This window comes from Siniperca chuatsi, linkage group LG20 (genome assembly GCF_020085105.1).
Source record: "Siniperca chuatsi isolate FFG_IHB_CAS linkage group LG20, ASM2008510v1, whole genome shotgun sequence".
Lineage (NCBI taxonomy): Eukaryota > Metazoa > Chordata > Actinopteri > Centrarchiformes > Sinipercidae > Siniperca > Siniperca chuatsi.
The window spans coordinates 10,534,591-10,549,543 of NC_058061.1; the positions used below are offsets into that span (position 1 = coordinate 10,534,591).

The 14,953-nt window shown below is 39.5% G+C and overlaps 1 protein-coding gene across 4 annotated transcripts in view; it reads right to left on the minus strand.

Moving 5' to 3' along the window:
* Nucleotides 1-2,322: 2,322 nt before the first annotated feature.
* The window catches only part of LOC122868184 (adenosine kinase-like), a 103,936-nt gene continuing 91,305 nt past the window's right edge, over nucleotides 2,323-14,953 (minus strand). For 3 of the 4 annotated variants that reach the window (XM_044179933.1, XM_044179935.1, XM_044179934.1), the window contains exons 8-11: nucleotides 14,532-14,567; nucleotides 10,905-11,019; nucleotides 3,860-3,946; nucleotides 2,323-3,536 (exon numbers count right to left, since the gene is read on the minus strand). In XM_044179933.1, coding sequence (XP_044035868.1) covers nucleotides 3,412-3,536; nucleotides 3,860-3,946; nucleotides 10,905-11,019; nucleotides 14,532-14,567 — 363 coding nt within the window. In that variant the 3' untranslated portion in view covers nucleotides 2,323-3,411. Of the gene's footprint in view, nucleotides 3,537-3,859; nucleotides 3,947-10,904; nucleotides 11,020-13,929; nucleotides 14,428-14,531; nucleotides 14,568-14,953 lie in introns of those variants that run through there. The other variant, XM_044179937.1, reaches the window with a different exon arrangement.

Sequence of the window (14,953 nt, forward strand, 5' to 3'; positions counted from 1 at the left end):
TTATTCCCTATGGGCATTTTTAAACTTCCATTGATGTGCTGTAGATATGAGCTCAAATGTGATTGATTTTGACATAAACACATAACTCACACAGACTTTTATTTTAAAATGAGCTATTTCTTGCACAGGCCAGTACTACCCAGGGCAGTATGGGATATTAAACACTAACACCCTAATCTGCTAATTAACTTCACCATGCCCCAGGAAGAGCAATAGTTGTTAGCAATAATGTAGATCATTACATTTTCAGCCTTTAGATTTGCGCTCCCCTCGCTCATTCACCAACTCTTCAGCAGCAATGGAAATGCCAGAAAGCTAATTTTTCATGCAGTAATACAGATGTAATTAGAGAGATAATTGGTAACTTCCCATCAGATTATAAACACATGCTGTACTGTACAGGCAGCTTTAAAGAGACCTCGAATGAAAACATTTAACCCTCATAAAAATACATATTTGATGTGTAATTTGATTTGCATTCATTTCATTCAGGTCTTAATAGTCCTGTCATTCTGTCATTGTGCTGTATCTTCAACAGATGCTCGTTATTACCTTGATGACCTCATTGATGCTTTCTATTTACCTGTATGCCTTTTCCACATTTACTGTGTTTATATCATTCAGCGTCTTGTTGCCGTTCAGTCCTTGGCATATATTTCACTCTACTCCCTGATAATTTGTGGTAAATACATACAAGTAAAATGTTATTTCACTGAGGCACTGTTCAATTTAGTTAAAGCAGGTGAAATGTGAATGAAAGGGGGGTCCAATTTGATGCGTTTTTAGGACTGCATGGTGTCATGATGGAGGCACTGACCAAACCTGCCTGTGTCTGGTTATAATGAATGCCACCCTAGGCCCCAGCAGGTCCTCCACTGCTGCATGGGTCCAGGGATAATTTGAATTGGAGCATGTGCCATTGCAATCTGCCCATCCCCCTCCTCAATCCCTGCCAACTGCCACACTGGTGTTCACAAACACTGCTGCCCATCTGCGGGGCAAAACACTGGCCAGGGCCCCAGTTATTCCTTTGCCTGCATTCAGATAAATCTATTGTGGTCGTGAACTCACTTTTGTAGGCAAATATCGCAAAGTCAAGTTTTTTCCTCTCCCTACTTAAAGTTGTTAACAGCATATTTAAATCAAAACAGTAAATGAAAAGAGATTTTGTAGATTGCTGGTACACAATAAAAGAGCCATTAAACATTTTCAAAATGCCTTGGGCTCCCTAGCTTACAAAACAGATAGCATAGTTTTGTAAAAAAAATAAATTAAATGCACAGATTTTATGTTTGTTTTTCCACATCTTGCATTCATTGAGCCAAGCAAAAGTTTACCAGGAAAAGTGAGAAAAGTACATTTAGTAGTTTCCTTATTGTGGCAGGCATTCTCATTACTTGATCATGGCTCCCTCTTTTTGTGTTTGTGTTTTGCCATCTGTCATCTTGAGAGGCAAATGAACCAGCTGCCATGGAGTGTGATCTTGCCCAATCAGAAATGTGGTCCTTTTCAAAGCGCATCTGTGTGAAACCTTAAAAAATGCTGATGAAAAAAAAAGTGTCTCAAAGTTGTTAATAACATTTTGGCTGGAGAATGTTTTCACCTAGACGCCCCCGATTAGCATAAATGCATAAACTATGCCTCGTTACAGAAAACAGAGCTCTTGTGCAGAGAGTGTAAAAACTGGATTCCTCCTGACATGCTCTGGGAAAATAAAAGAAAATATGATGTAACAGGTTGTTCTAGGGGAACAAAAAATGTTATTCTCAATCACACTTCTTTGTAGAACAGACGAGTGTTGAATTGTTTTCCACAAAACACTTGAGACACTGCCCAACACTTCTGCTGGCCCACAGTCAGTGGGAGGAGGGTGGGAGGGGAGGGGCCTCCCTCTGATCCTAGTCTCCAACCCCCAGCAACAGCACAGCTGGGGACGAAGGATCAGCCTAATTTTCAGGTCCCCAAGAAGAGCAACCGCTAATCCTTTAACTGAGAAAAATGATCTCCTGTAGCCCTGCAGTGAAGCTCCAGAGCCCGAGAGTCCAGTTAGGACCCAACAGGCATGAATGGGGGTGACTGAGCGGAGCTAGGACACCAGGCTGGTCCTGGTCCCCCCCCCCCAGTCCCCTCGATAATGGAAGGTGTTGAGCTGTCCAAAAGTGATTAGCATGTGGGAGCATCTGGCTGATTAAATAATGGGGAAATACACGAACCCTTTTGTTTTTGCATTTTGTTTTTGGGTGTATTTAAAGAAACGTCAGCTGCTTGTAAAACAAATCTTATATGTCGACTTTGCTTTGGTACAGGAGTATCTTGGTAGGATGAGTTTGATATTGTTTTATTTGTGTACTAACAAAAAACATTCTTTCCAGCTTTGTCCCCTTAAAACTGCCACTTTTGGAAATGGAAAGCCACCCATAACGGCTCTCCATCCATAAATTCTGCAGCATGGCAGCTGAATATTAAAGGAACACTCAGCTGAAAATGTACTATATTTTATAGTATCACAACACTCACCCCCTGCAGGTATGAAAGAAGGCTCTGAAAAGTTTGTAGCTTGCTGCTTCGTGAAAAAATGGCACTCGTAGTTTACACTACTAAATACACCACTTCTGTGTCACACCACTGCCAGCTCATAGCTCAGAAGCTCCAGTGGAAGCAGTGTAATTAGCAATTTATTGGCAAAGCAATAACTGTTTGGAAAATATTCAGCATGCAGATCAACAGCGGAGAAGTGGATTATGCAGCAGGAATGCTTTGAGAAGTTTCTATAGACGTTATGAAGTGTTTTTGGGCCATGACTCTGGGTCAACATTAGAATCGACTGTAAAGTCTGTGAATCGAAGCCGATTACAAGCTGCCGTCCTTCATGAAGGAGCAAACAATAAACTTTTCAAACCTACCCTGCAGGATAATGTACTTCTCCACCACTTCAGTGTGATCCAAACTATCGTCACTTTGCAAATAAATGACTAAGTACTACTTCCAGCAAAGCTTCAGAGCAATGAAGAGGTGATACTGGGGCACAGAACTAGTGTTTGGCTCTGTTGTGGAGATCCTGAGTGTTTGAAACATACAGAACATAATATGAATCAATGGTGAAGTTTCTACACATGTGGTGATACATTTCGACCTTTCAGGCCAACAGGCATTCATGATGCTGAAAAGACAGATTTTCTGTGGAATGCTCCTTTAAACATAACCATATCATTCCAATATTTTATACTAGTACATCATTTGAGTTGTATTAAAACATCTGAGTTGCTTATTCGAGCTCGATAAAATATTCAAGCTGCAGCACTTAGTCCCATGCAAGCAGTTACTGTAAATAGAAAAAAATGTACAGAATATCCTGAAGCATACATATACAAGTATCTTGTGGAGAAGACACATGTGCAGTGCTTGGGTGCATCAGTGAAAGTCTGGCTTCTCTGGGAAGGTGCATCCGACCCGTCTGATGATGACGTTGGCGGCGTAGTGTCCGGCCCGGATACACTCCTCCAAGGCGTGCTCTTGGACCAACGCAGAGAGGAATCCTGGGTAGACAGAAGAGCAGAGGTCAACCTGTAACCATGCATCACCTCCAAAATTGTTGGGGGGGTGCAACTAGCATTAATGTGAGTCAGGTACTAATGGTTTCTGGAAAAAGGGACAATGCTGCTTCATCCTCAACAGGATCCAAATGATGACTGTTTTATGATAAGCTATGATGAGCTCATACGGAGTAAAAACAGCAGGCTAAATGTCACGCTCATATAATCTGGAGACATTACTACGTTGCATAGTTGACTGGTATCAAAGGTTAATTGGGAATGTACACAAAAATCAAGCTGTGTAGAAGATGATTTTCATGCCGTACCTCCCACAAAGGCGTCTCCCGCTCCGTTAGTGTCCACAATATTGCTCTGGTCAATGTCCAAAACGGGGAACATGGTCACCCTCTCACCTGTGGTGAAGACACAGGAGGGCTGTTAATTAAAGATGAATACTAATGTTTTGGCTTATTACTTCTTTGATTGTAACATGATATTAAAAAAGTCATAGGTCATTTCACACAGCAAGGCTTTGTTTTAATTGGGTCATTTGATTTTAGCACTCCAGCATACCATAGTTTTTTGGCTACTTAATGACATGTAAAATGGAAGATTATGACTTACAGTACATAGGTACTACAGAATTATTGCTGAGTAACAGTTCAAAGCTAGTCAACAAGTAGCCTTAATAGGACACTTCACTTAGCATCATTATGGTCACCAAAGCTGACAACACTTTTTAAAGTTTGGGAAGCTATGAACGACACAAGGTTTGAATCTCAAAACATGCTGAGACTAAAAAACAAATATAAGAATCTGAAATGATATCGTAATGAAAAAAAACACAATTGTACAATTTTTTTCAATGTCTCATAAGGCTACTAATGATTATTTTCTATTAGCCATGCTAGCAGCGTCCACCACTGTGGTCCAGAAATATCTCAACAACGATTTGATGGATTGCCATCAAATTTGGTACAGGTCCTAGTTTCCCCCTCAGGATGAACTGTTATCATTTTGGTGATGCCTTAACTTCATCATCAGGTCAAAATTCTTATTTGTCCAATACTTTTGTTTATGACCAAATACCTCCAAAACAAATGACATTCTCATCAGCCTCAGCTGTACTTTGTGTTAGTGCTAATTAGCTAATTAGCTAAACTAAGACGGTGAACATGGAAAACATTATACCTGCTAAACAGCAGCATGTTAGCATGCTGGCGTTAGCAATTAGCTCAAAGCAGCCTCACAGAGCCAGAAGCATGGCTGTGGACTCTTAGTCTTGTATCTATTGATTATTTTTTAGATAAATCTTACAGCCTAGCAAATGTCAAAAATAGTGAATAATGCCCATCACGAGTACCCAGAGCCCAAGGTGACTTCATCAAATTGTTTGTTTTGTTCAACCAACAGCCCAAAAACAAATATATTTAATTTACAAAGATTTAAAACAGAGAAACCAGCAACTCTTAGCTGTAATCAGTGAATGTTTGGCATTTTTGCTTGATAAATGACAAACAACTGATTCTGAAAATTGTTCTTTTCAGTTGATGGATAAATAGATTATTAAAGTATCGTTTCAGCACAAATTACTGGGTAAATTAGATGTTAAACTAAGTTCTATAAATAAAATACTACAATGTCCTGCAGTGGCTTGAATTAATGCTCCAAAAGCAACAGATGATCAAATGCAAAAACTCTCAACATCTCTAACGCTTTAGGTGAGTGCTCTGATAAATTAAAAAAAATGCAAAAAAAGTTACTGTAAGTCGTTTCAGTTCAAAACGGAATCTATTAAATGAGGGTCTCTTTATTATCTTCAGTGGATTATATTGCTTCAATTATCAGTAGCATATGCACTTCAAAGAGGAGTTTAAAGGAGATGGGGGGGGGAGAGAGAAACAAAAATCTACCAGATGACAAAGTCTCGAGGTGTAGAGTGACATTAAATCAGCAACTTATGTCAGAACAATCTAAACCACACACGCAATCTTCAAACAATCCGAGGGCTCTGGTGCCGACGTGAACCTTCAAAAAGGTGCAGGAGACAAAAGACTGACATGTGGATAAAAGGAACACGAGGAGGCTGACAGACCTCTTATTGAGAAAAAAAGGTTGCCGTTTAAGGAGAACATGAAAAAAAAAACCTACAAAAAAGTTGTTTAATGAGGCGCCCTGCTAATCTAACAACAGCTCACAGAATATCTGCGCTGCAGATAAGACACCCCACCTTATTAATTTTTGAATACATTTCTGTCTTTGTCCTACAGGGCAAAATATACACAACCTGCAGCAGAGCATATGCTCAACACATGATGTCAAGGAAATTACTGTAATACACCGACTGAAAGAAACTCCATCAAGTTGTGGTTAAGAAAATTACATCTTTCAGAGCAGAATCTAACTATTTCAGGGCAGGTACCGAAGATGTATCAGATAAAGAGTTAGATTGTGTTCTCATAATGACACATTTTCTATTTTAAAGGAAAGGTGATTGTCACTTTGATAATAAATTACAATAAGACAAGAATCCTTTTAGGATCAACTAATTAGCTGCATAACGACTCTGCTTAATTAATGCCACAGATGAAGCTTGAGAATCCTCCCTCTTGAAATGATTAACCGCAATGGAAAATGTGCTAACAATAAATTACAGTTTGTCAGTTATTCCACAGTTAAGAAACTCAAGTCGTTAGATGTGGTTGTGCCTATGATGCACTTTGAGGCTATAAAACCGGATGCTTTCAAATTTGAAGCTGCTGCACTTGTTCAGCACAGTGTGGGTGGTAAAGGAGGAGTCAGGTCTTATTAGTTTGTAACTAGGTAACCTCTCACATGAAGTGACGCTCATCTTAGTGACAACACTACATCCAGAGGTGTCAGAATTCAATTAAATTTATTGCAAAATAACACAAAAATGGTCACAATGTTTAGTCATATTTTCTTTGAAAATCTGCTGCAAATTCATACATTTTGGCCACAAGTCATAATCACACAAAAAAATTGTACTGCTCAACAGGTACATTTAACTGTCTGTACCTTGATAATTTGGTCCTTTTTGAATATGAGAATACAGAGATGTTTTTAACAAAATTTGTAAAACATGTAGATGTGAACATGTGAATTTGAATTTCAGCACCTAAGAGACATACTCTCAACATTTCTGACTGATAAGCTCACTGTGGGCGGCATAATGTTGTTGATGGCAATTACAGAACTTTCTGAGCACTGTTTCTAGAGGCACAATGGACATCCAATATTTCTCTTCCTTCTATCGTCACAGCCAAAGTTTGTACTCTGCTGCTAGAGGAGAGTTCACATAACCTCATCGATGCAAATTATTAAATTTGACTGACATGTTAACTCAGGTTACAGTCCAACAATTCCCCAGCCATCTGTAACAAAGATCCAATTGGAAAAAATGGCAATAATAAAAAAAAACTACTGCCAAAATACTCTGACTCTGTTGTTACTGGCCTGTAGAACATCTGAAAACATTACTTTGCTGAACTCATTTCACATTTCACTGTAATGAGATCGGCAACATCATTTTCAGTCAATAGAACTCTGCTGTACTTTTTTTTTTTATAAACACTCTTTTTCCCAGAGTTTGGTTTGACAAAATGAGTGAAGCAGCAGATTCATGGTGAATACGTGGGAGAGAGTATGGCTGTGCTTTGACAGGTAACAGGTTAAAATCTGTGAGGAAAAAATTCGAAGGAATTCAAATACTTCTTTCGAGTAAGCTATAATTGTGTGCTTTTGTTAATTCACTCTTCATAATTCCCTCATTACAACTCTTGAATGGTGGTGATTAAACTTAAGAAATTCTTTCAACAGGCGTCTCTTTGAAATGAGTATCAATTAAGTCCTTTATTACTGGCTATTCTTTTTAACAATGCCAATTCACAGCACAACACTGACTGAGAAAATGCTCTCCTTTAAAAAAAGCGACTGTACATGCAAATAAGACGACCTCGGCTTTATTGGAAAATGAGCATATGGAGCGTTGTTCTGACTCTGAAATTATTACACGCTTCCCTTGGTTGTGTTCCAGCGCTCACTATTGTTGCTTTGACAGAAAGCAGGTAGATCAAATAGTTGGCAGTTCATTAAAATTAACTTTGATCCTGTCACACTGTATCATCTAAACAAGTAAAACAATCAATACATCATTTTAAATCCTCAGCTGCTAAGTGACTGGGAATTATACATGACTATTTAGCTAAAAGGCATGAACTAAAGTAGAGTTTAAGTACAACATCTTTATGTGAGAAAACTTCCCCGAGAATACTTCTTCTGGAACGTTTCCTGCTGCGTTTCAGCCAAACTCTGAGCCTCCGAGAGGAAAACAACGTTACCGCTTTCTTGGCAAATGCAACAGGTTAGGAGCAAGTTGACATTCAATCTGTTTCCCTATCATAACCAGCATCTTTGTTCACAATTGAGTTAGAAAAAAAAAATACATATGCCTGTAATTACTGTAACCACAGGCAAAAGATCATCGCCAACCAATATCCTTTCAGGGAGACATGAAAGAAAACATTTCAACATGAGATGCCAAGCGAGAAGAGAGGCAGCCTTTCTCATAGTGCAGGATGTTAATTGATTTAGTCTACAATGAAGTATAGAACATAAACATCCTGCTTTTTAAACAGACTATTAAGATGTGTTCAGGTAGACCTTTCAATAATTCTGCAATGTTTATTCTATAACTTTGGAGACAATGACAAATAAACCTGCTATAAAAAAAAAAAAACTAAACGAAATAAGCCTTTTGCCTTGTAGTCAGTATTTACTCCTCAGTCTACCTCATGTGATTAACATGTATGGATCAGCTCTTTTTTTTCAAAGTTGAAATCTGCCTGCTTGGCCCCCTTGAGAGCCCTAAAACTCACAGAGGAGCCGAGTCAGGCTTTATCAAGTCCTTATCAGCGATTAGAGCGTCGACCCCCGCTGAATGATCGCTTATTAGATCTCCTCACCGTTAAGGTTCAGGGCACAATGATCTTAATTACTGCTTTAATGGGTGTATAAGCAAAAGCCCAGTGTAGTTCAGCAGTGTCAGTGGCAGCTAAATAAAGGGCCATTTCCCCTGCTACCAGCTCTTAAAAGGCACGTTTGAAGCGGTGGTGTGATGAAAGGTTCCAAATGAAGGGCAGGAAAAATGAGAACAATAACAAATTGACATCTCTTTTTGGAGAATTATACCACGGGGGAAGGCATTCTCCCATCCTTAATCACTATAAAATGGTTTAACATGACATGCAGAGGCTGGCAAATGATCAAATCCTGACAGGAGGACAAATTGCAAACAAAATGAGAGATCAAGTTTATTAGAGCGCCGCCTCTGGGAAATGAAAATCTTTAATTCTCTTTTTACATTGACATTTATTTGGCTGGTATGAATAGCGATGTTCACACACACACACACACACACACACACCAATTCTGCTGCACTGACTACTGTAACTGCTCCACTGCAATGATAGCACAGTCAATGACATTTATCATGTTTGCCTTTGTAGATGACATCTGAAACACATTGTCTTTCATCACGGCTGCATTCATCATGTATTTTATATAAAGTTCACAGCAGTGCACAGCTCTGTCTTCATGCAGGAGCAATGAGAGAAGCAGGCAGGAATTATCCATCACCTCCAGCACAATGGATGGATTCTTGTTCTTTTTAAGTGTCGGGCTTCTGCTTAAAGATTTCTTTTCAAATTCTCAGGAAAGGAAATATACTTCCAGGAATTCTACTTTGAAAATGTATGCGGCCGGTTCGTGTTGCCCTTAGGAGTGGAATGCAGTTCACTGCACTGAACATCAGATTTTTTAATGTTATTTTGCATACATTTTGGCATATTGTGACATACGTAATTTTATACTTATTTTTGTAAAAATATTCTTATTAATAGTGTGATACTAACTTCAACCATATCATGCAGGTCTATACAGCTTTACAACTAATCACAGAGAAGATACCATGGTGACATTATCTTATTTATACATTGTTGTATAAATAAGTTCTCTCTTTTAGCTCTGTTTTTGTTCTCCACCAACTCCTGAGGCTCTTTAGCTGCTAAATGCTCCACAATGTTCACCAGCTAGTCGCTAACTTTGTTTGTCTGCCATTTGTTGGGCAGGTAGCATATAGTGGGTTTATCAGAGCTTTATCGCTGAAAACAGCTGCCTTCTACGGCTGCAAACAACACTGATGAGAGTAAACCAAAACATTAATGTTGCGGCCGTAAAACCAAAACAATGACTTAAAAGACACTAAAAACCTTTGTAGAGCTGAGGAGAACTGCAGAGTTTGTGGGTTCATCACTACGAGCGCCATCTTTAACATCACATAGTTATTTTATCAATTGTTAATATATAAATATTGATTATAGTCACTTTAACCTATATAATACCAAGACAGTCTCTTGAGTGTCCTGGCCAAAATGGCAGCACAAATCACAATAGAAAATACAGAAAAGACAAGATTAATTATTGATTGTTTAATAATGTCATCAGTGACATACTGTACAAAGCTTCAGCTCATAAATACTCTTGCCAGCAGTATGAAATTGAGGACACTGGACACATGTGAAGTGTGTCCTGAAGTGCAACCGGGTCCTGCTGTAGCTGTCCTTCTCTGCAGTCCCCAGTGATGAGTGATATGTTGGAGTCTTTACCTGAGGCCATTTCTCCCCGTGCACGACTAGTCTGAACTGCAAGGGCAATGAGGAGAGACACCCTGTGGCTCCAAACAAAGGCAAAGGCTCCCTGCAGTAATCGGAAACTATCGTCTCTCCCCACACCGCTTAAACCTGCAACCCCTGCTCAGTTATGATGACACTGCCGTTTAATGTCCCACTAACAAATGTGTCCTGAATAAAAAAAAAATGGATTGATTTGAGGACCAACGCTGTAAACCCTCTCCTCAAGGTCACTCTGCCAGCATTTTGCAGGGGAAAAAAAGGGCAGGATGTAAGAGTTGAAGCATTAAAAATTGCTGAGGACTGGCCTGGAGTCTGTCCAAGACAAAGTTAGAAGTACTTCACAAATCAATGCCTGCTCTCTGCATCCTCCACACTTATTTTATGCTCTGAAATGACAGAATGTAGTGCAAGCATTCTTTTTTTTAACATCTGGTGTCAATATTGCAGGTTAACTTCAAAGAAATTACTGATAGCATTCTGCTCTTTTTAGTCGGCGATCTACCATCTATTTAAGGCTGCGTTCTGCAATTTTGAGATATGAGGTTTAAGTGAAGGGTAAAGATGTCCAAAAGGGGCCAAAGTTGGGATGGCTTCTGGTGGTACTTAAGTGGAAATATGTGTAGATAAGAAGACGAAAACGGAAAACAAAATGGCCTACCAACAGTTGCAACAGTGTCGTCCTTGCCCTGGGTGAAGACCACCACTCGCTGCCTCTTTGTGTTCTCCTTGGGGAGGTTTTGGGTCTTCTTTGCAATCTCCGCAATGTCATCTGTCTGTAAAAAACACCAGACCCCTAGGTGAGTATGTTAAGTTGAATGAACGCTTCATGAAGAGCAATTTCTAAGGAGTTAATCAAAGATCACAAGTGTGACTGAGAGAGGTCAGATTTTTCCAATCCTGGCAGATGGATCAAGTGATAATGAAACCAGATGGGCTATGAAACCGTTTCGAAAAAAGATCAATAGGAGCGCTCAATGATGTTTCCATGCAGTTACAGGAGAGCTGTAAAATATTAGAATGTCATATTCCCTAAGTGAGATGAAAATAAGTGTGTGAAGATATGCTGTTGTCAGATAAAGCTACTTCTGCGAGTTGAAGCGATGGGTGGTGTGTGTACTGTATCATTCTCTTCCTGAAACAGGCCATCTCTCCTCAGCATCTGCACAGAATGGATATTCTCGCCTGGAGACGACAGAACTCTCCGGAGTGCTTGCCTTTGATCATGAGAGGGATAAAAAAAACCCACACCTGTCAGTGCTACTTTATTATTAACTCATCATGATGTACTATGAGCAGGTGGAATGTCTTTATCGCCGTCTCGCAGTGGGGTGGACTCTGCTTTTCCGTAATACAGCACACCGAGGAGCTAGCATTAAGGGTCGTAGATGCCTCTAGCATCTGTATCAAAGCTAACACTCGAGCACCTTCAGGGTGAGCAAATACTGGTAGTTATGGGAGTAATCAGAGAGATAGGCTCAAATACCACCAGCCACACTGGCTTACTCAAACCAATGAGCTTTTACACCTCTAAATGCTTCCCAAATGTCCTTTAATCAGCCCTGAGAGGTCCGGGGAGACCCTGGGCTGAGGAAAAATGGGTGTAACACTCTAAGTAAGTGCTAATGGTGAGGTTAATACTGAGGCTGTTAGCAGGCGATGGCAAAAAAAAAGGCAATTTGTCACTGTGACTGGATGTAACCACAAGCGCTCCTCCAGACACTGAATGCAAAACCGCACAAGGCCTCGGCACATTGTCACCATTTGGTTTTATGGTCACTGACATAAAATAGGCGCTCTACTCAGGTTTAGGAGCTAAAAGGTTCTAAGGGCCAGAGGTGGTAGGGTAAGCATCATGGCTGTTGAGCAGGGCAAGCTACACTCACATAAACACACATAATCACACACACAGACATCTTCCTCCTCCTTGCCTGGCAAAAATACTTACCTGATTTAAATTCCTATGGCAAAAGAATGCAGAAAAATAACGTGAGTGCAAAACAAATGAATTGACAAATGATATGGTCAATTTAGTTGACTGTTGACAAATGGCAATATTTATGATTGTGCGGCAATTGATCAGACATATCAACAAACCGTGAAATATAAAAGCTCTACAATGGTGCTAAACTGTGTTTCTGTATTGAAGCCGGTGAGAAAGTGATCATCTTCACTGCAGGCTGTTTGAGAAACACAGCCAGGGAAAGATTCAATTAGAGCTGAGATGCAGATAGTTCTTTGAGCATTTAAAGGAAACAGATCACAATCAGGCAACTGTGTTCAGATCTGCTGATTGATGTTTTGGAGAGGAGACGCTTTTTATCTTGTATTTACACTGTGCTGCTGCCTTTTTTTGTTAGTCACCCATAATGTGATAACAATGTTTCAGAATACATGAAAAGTGCATCATGCAGTGTTTGTGGGTCAGATATTGACAACTGGGCAGCAACAATATCCAATTTTAGGGTTATATTTCAGATGTTTAGTGTAAATTGAACAGAATAATGGTAATAAAATAAATTCTACATCTATTCTACAAGTGGATGATAATTCTCAGTTTTTGTTTATTGGCTTATAGTAGAATCATATTATTGATGATTAAATTGTGTTATTTTACAAAAGTCTGTTGTCAAAATGAATGATTGATTATGATTGATGTTGTCAAAAAGAGTTACTCTAGTTAAACTAATTAATGGAAGACAGTTCATTGAACTCAACACAAATTTGATTTAACAAAAAATTCTTAGCACAAGATCCACTTACTGTAAATTTTCCAGAGCTTTCAGCCACGTCTCGTGACCTTCGGGAACATGATAACATGTGATGCATGATAAGATGTGACGCAAGAGATCATCCTTTGACAATCTTCATGAGGACTGAGCAAACTCCTTCTGCTGATGAAAGCCATGGGATATGGCTGAAAGTGCTGCAAAATTTCCAGTAAGCGGATCTTGTGCTAAGAATCTTTTGTCAAACTACTGTTTCCAAGATCAGTAATGAATCTTGAAGCTTGTGATTTCTGATTATTGTATGTAATTTTATACACATTTCACATATTGTATATTAGGGTTGGAAAAATATCCATATTATACCGATTATACCAAGGTTATTCTGCACTTACACAATAATACTGCTGTAACAATGTAACCTGCTTTAAACAAAGTTCTAGAGGCTACTGTATATTGTATATATATATTGATATTTTGAAGACTTGTCAGTGTACAACTACAGTACGGGGGCAAGTAAAATTGTCATCAGAAAGTGACAAGAGAAAAAAAAGACAACTGTGAACCATCTAGAAATGCAGTAAGTACAGTACACACATGTACACACTGATGTTATCTGAGAAATCACATTCATCCAATGCAATTTCACAGTGTTCTGACAAATCAGCTTGACATGGAAAATGTCAAAGAATTGTAACTACTTTGCCCTTTGTGTTTTTTTTTTTCATGTGAGGCCCCCCCCCCCCCTTCTGCCTTCATCCCTTCTCCTCTCTTAAACCTGTCACTGCCATCAGGATTGCATTTCTATTTCAGTCACGTTGATCACACCGTTAGTGATTCTGGATGACAATTATTCACACAGTGCAGAGCCATATTCAAGGCAGCTCTACCTTTGAAAGAGAGAAGGCACTTAAAATACCTGAGCCCATTTGAAAAACTCACACACACACCGGCTATTTGTTGTTTTTGATTTCACATTTAAAAAGCAGCACGAGGAATATGCAAAATACAAGCAAAATTTAGACCAAGGGAACATTCATTTTACACTGAAGAGGCAGCCCCACTTTAAAAGACATAGTGTACATTCTATGGGATAACAAGCACTGTAATTTTAATTTCCATAATCTAAAACCACAGGTGGCTCTAATTTGGTTATTAAAAGACTACAGTGTGATTCAGTGTAAAGCAGTGAAGGGAAGACATACAGTATCATCCCTGAGTGCAATGAAGATAATGAGGAGGCTTTTTAACCAGGCAACCTGATGAGCCCCAAGCCTGCAGAGAAAGGCTTGAAACCATGCCCAACTTCTCAGCTTCCCAAGAGGCTTTTCAAAATTCAATAAATAACATCTGTAGGCGATGTTGGGTGCAGACCTAGCAGAGTGCGTCATAACAGAGAGCTGGCTGAACAAAGAAACCATGACGACTGCCAGGTTTCCATAGCAACTGCTGCAAGGCCTGGAGAGTATAATAGCACATCAATCACTGTCCAAAAAGAACTTCATTATCAGCAAAAATAAACCTTTAGGATCTGTTTAGTGTGCAATTGCTGGTCAACTCACCTCAAAGCCCAGCTCTTTGGCAAATGTAGCCGCCTCCTAGAAAAAAGAAGAAAAAACACACACACACACACACACACACACACACACACACACAAATGAGCAGTTAATTACAGTCACAAACAGAGCAGAATGTCACACTCCAGTAGTAAAGTAAAGACATCTCGCCTGCTTCCGCTCCTCACATGTGCGACCATGTCACTTGAGAATAAGTAACCTGAGTTAGTGTTGCTCTGCCAACTCCTGATTTAATAGGCACGTAGCCCACCCATTTAATCTATTGCCCCATTTCATCTCATCTTACAATGGCAGCATGAGATAACACCACGTCAGCCTCCAGCCACGAAACCACCACTGAAACCTTGAATATGTGCTGGTATGTGGGAATTCCCAACACTGCAGGCTATATATCTTTAGACTCCTAA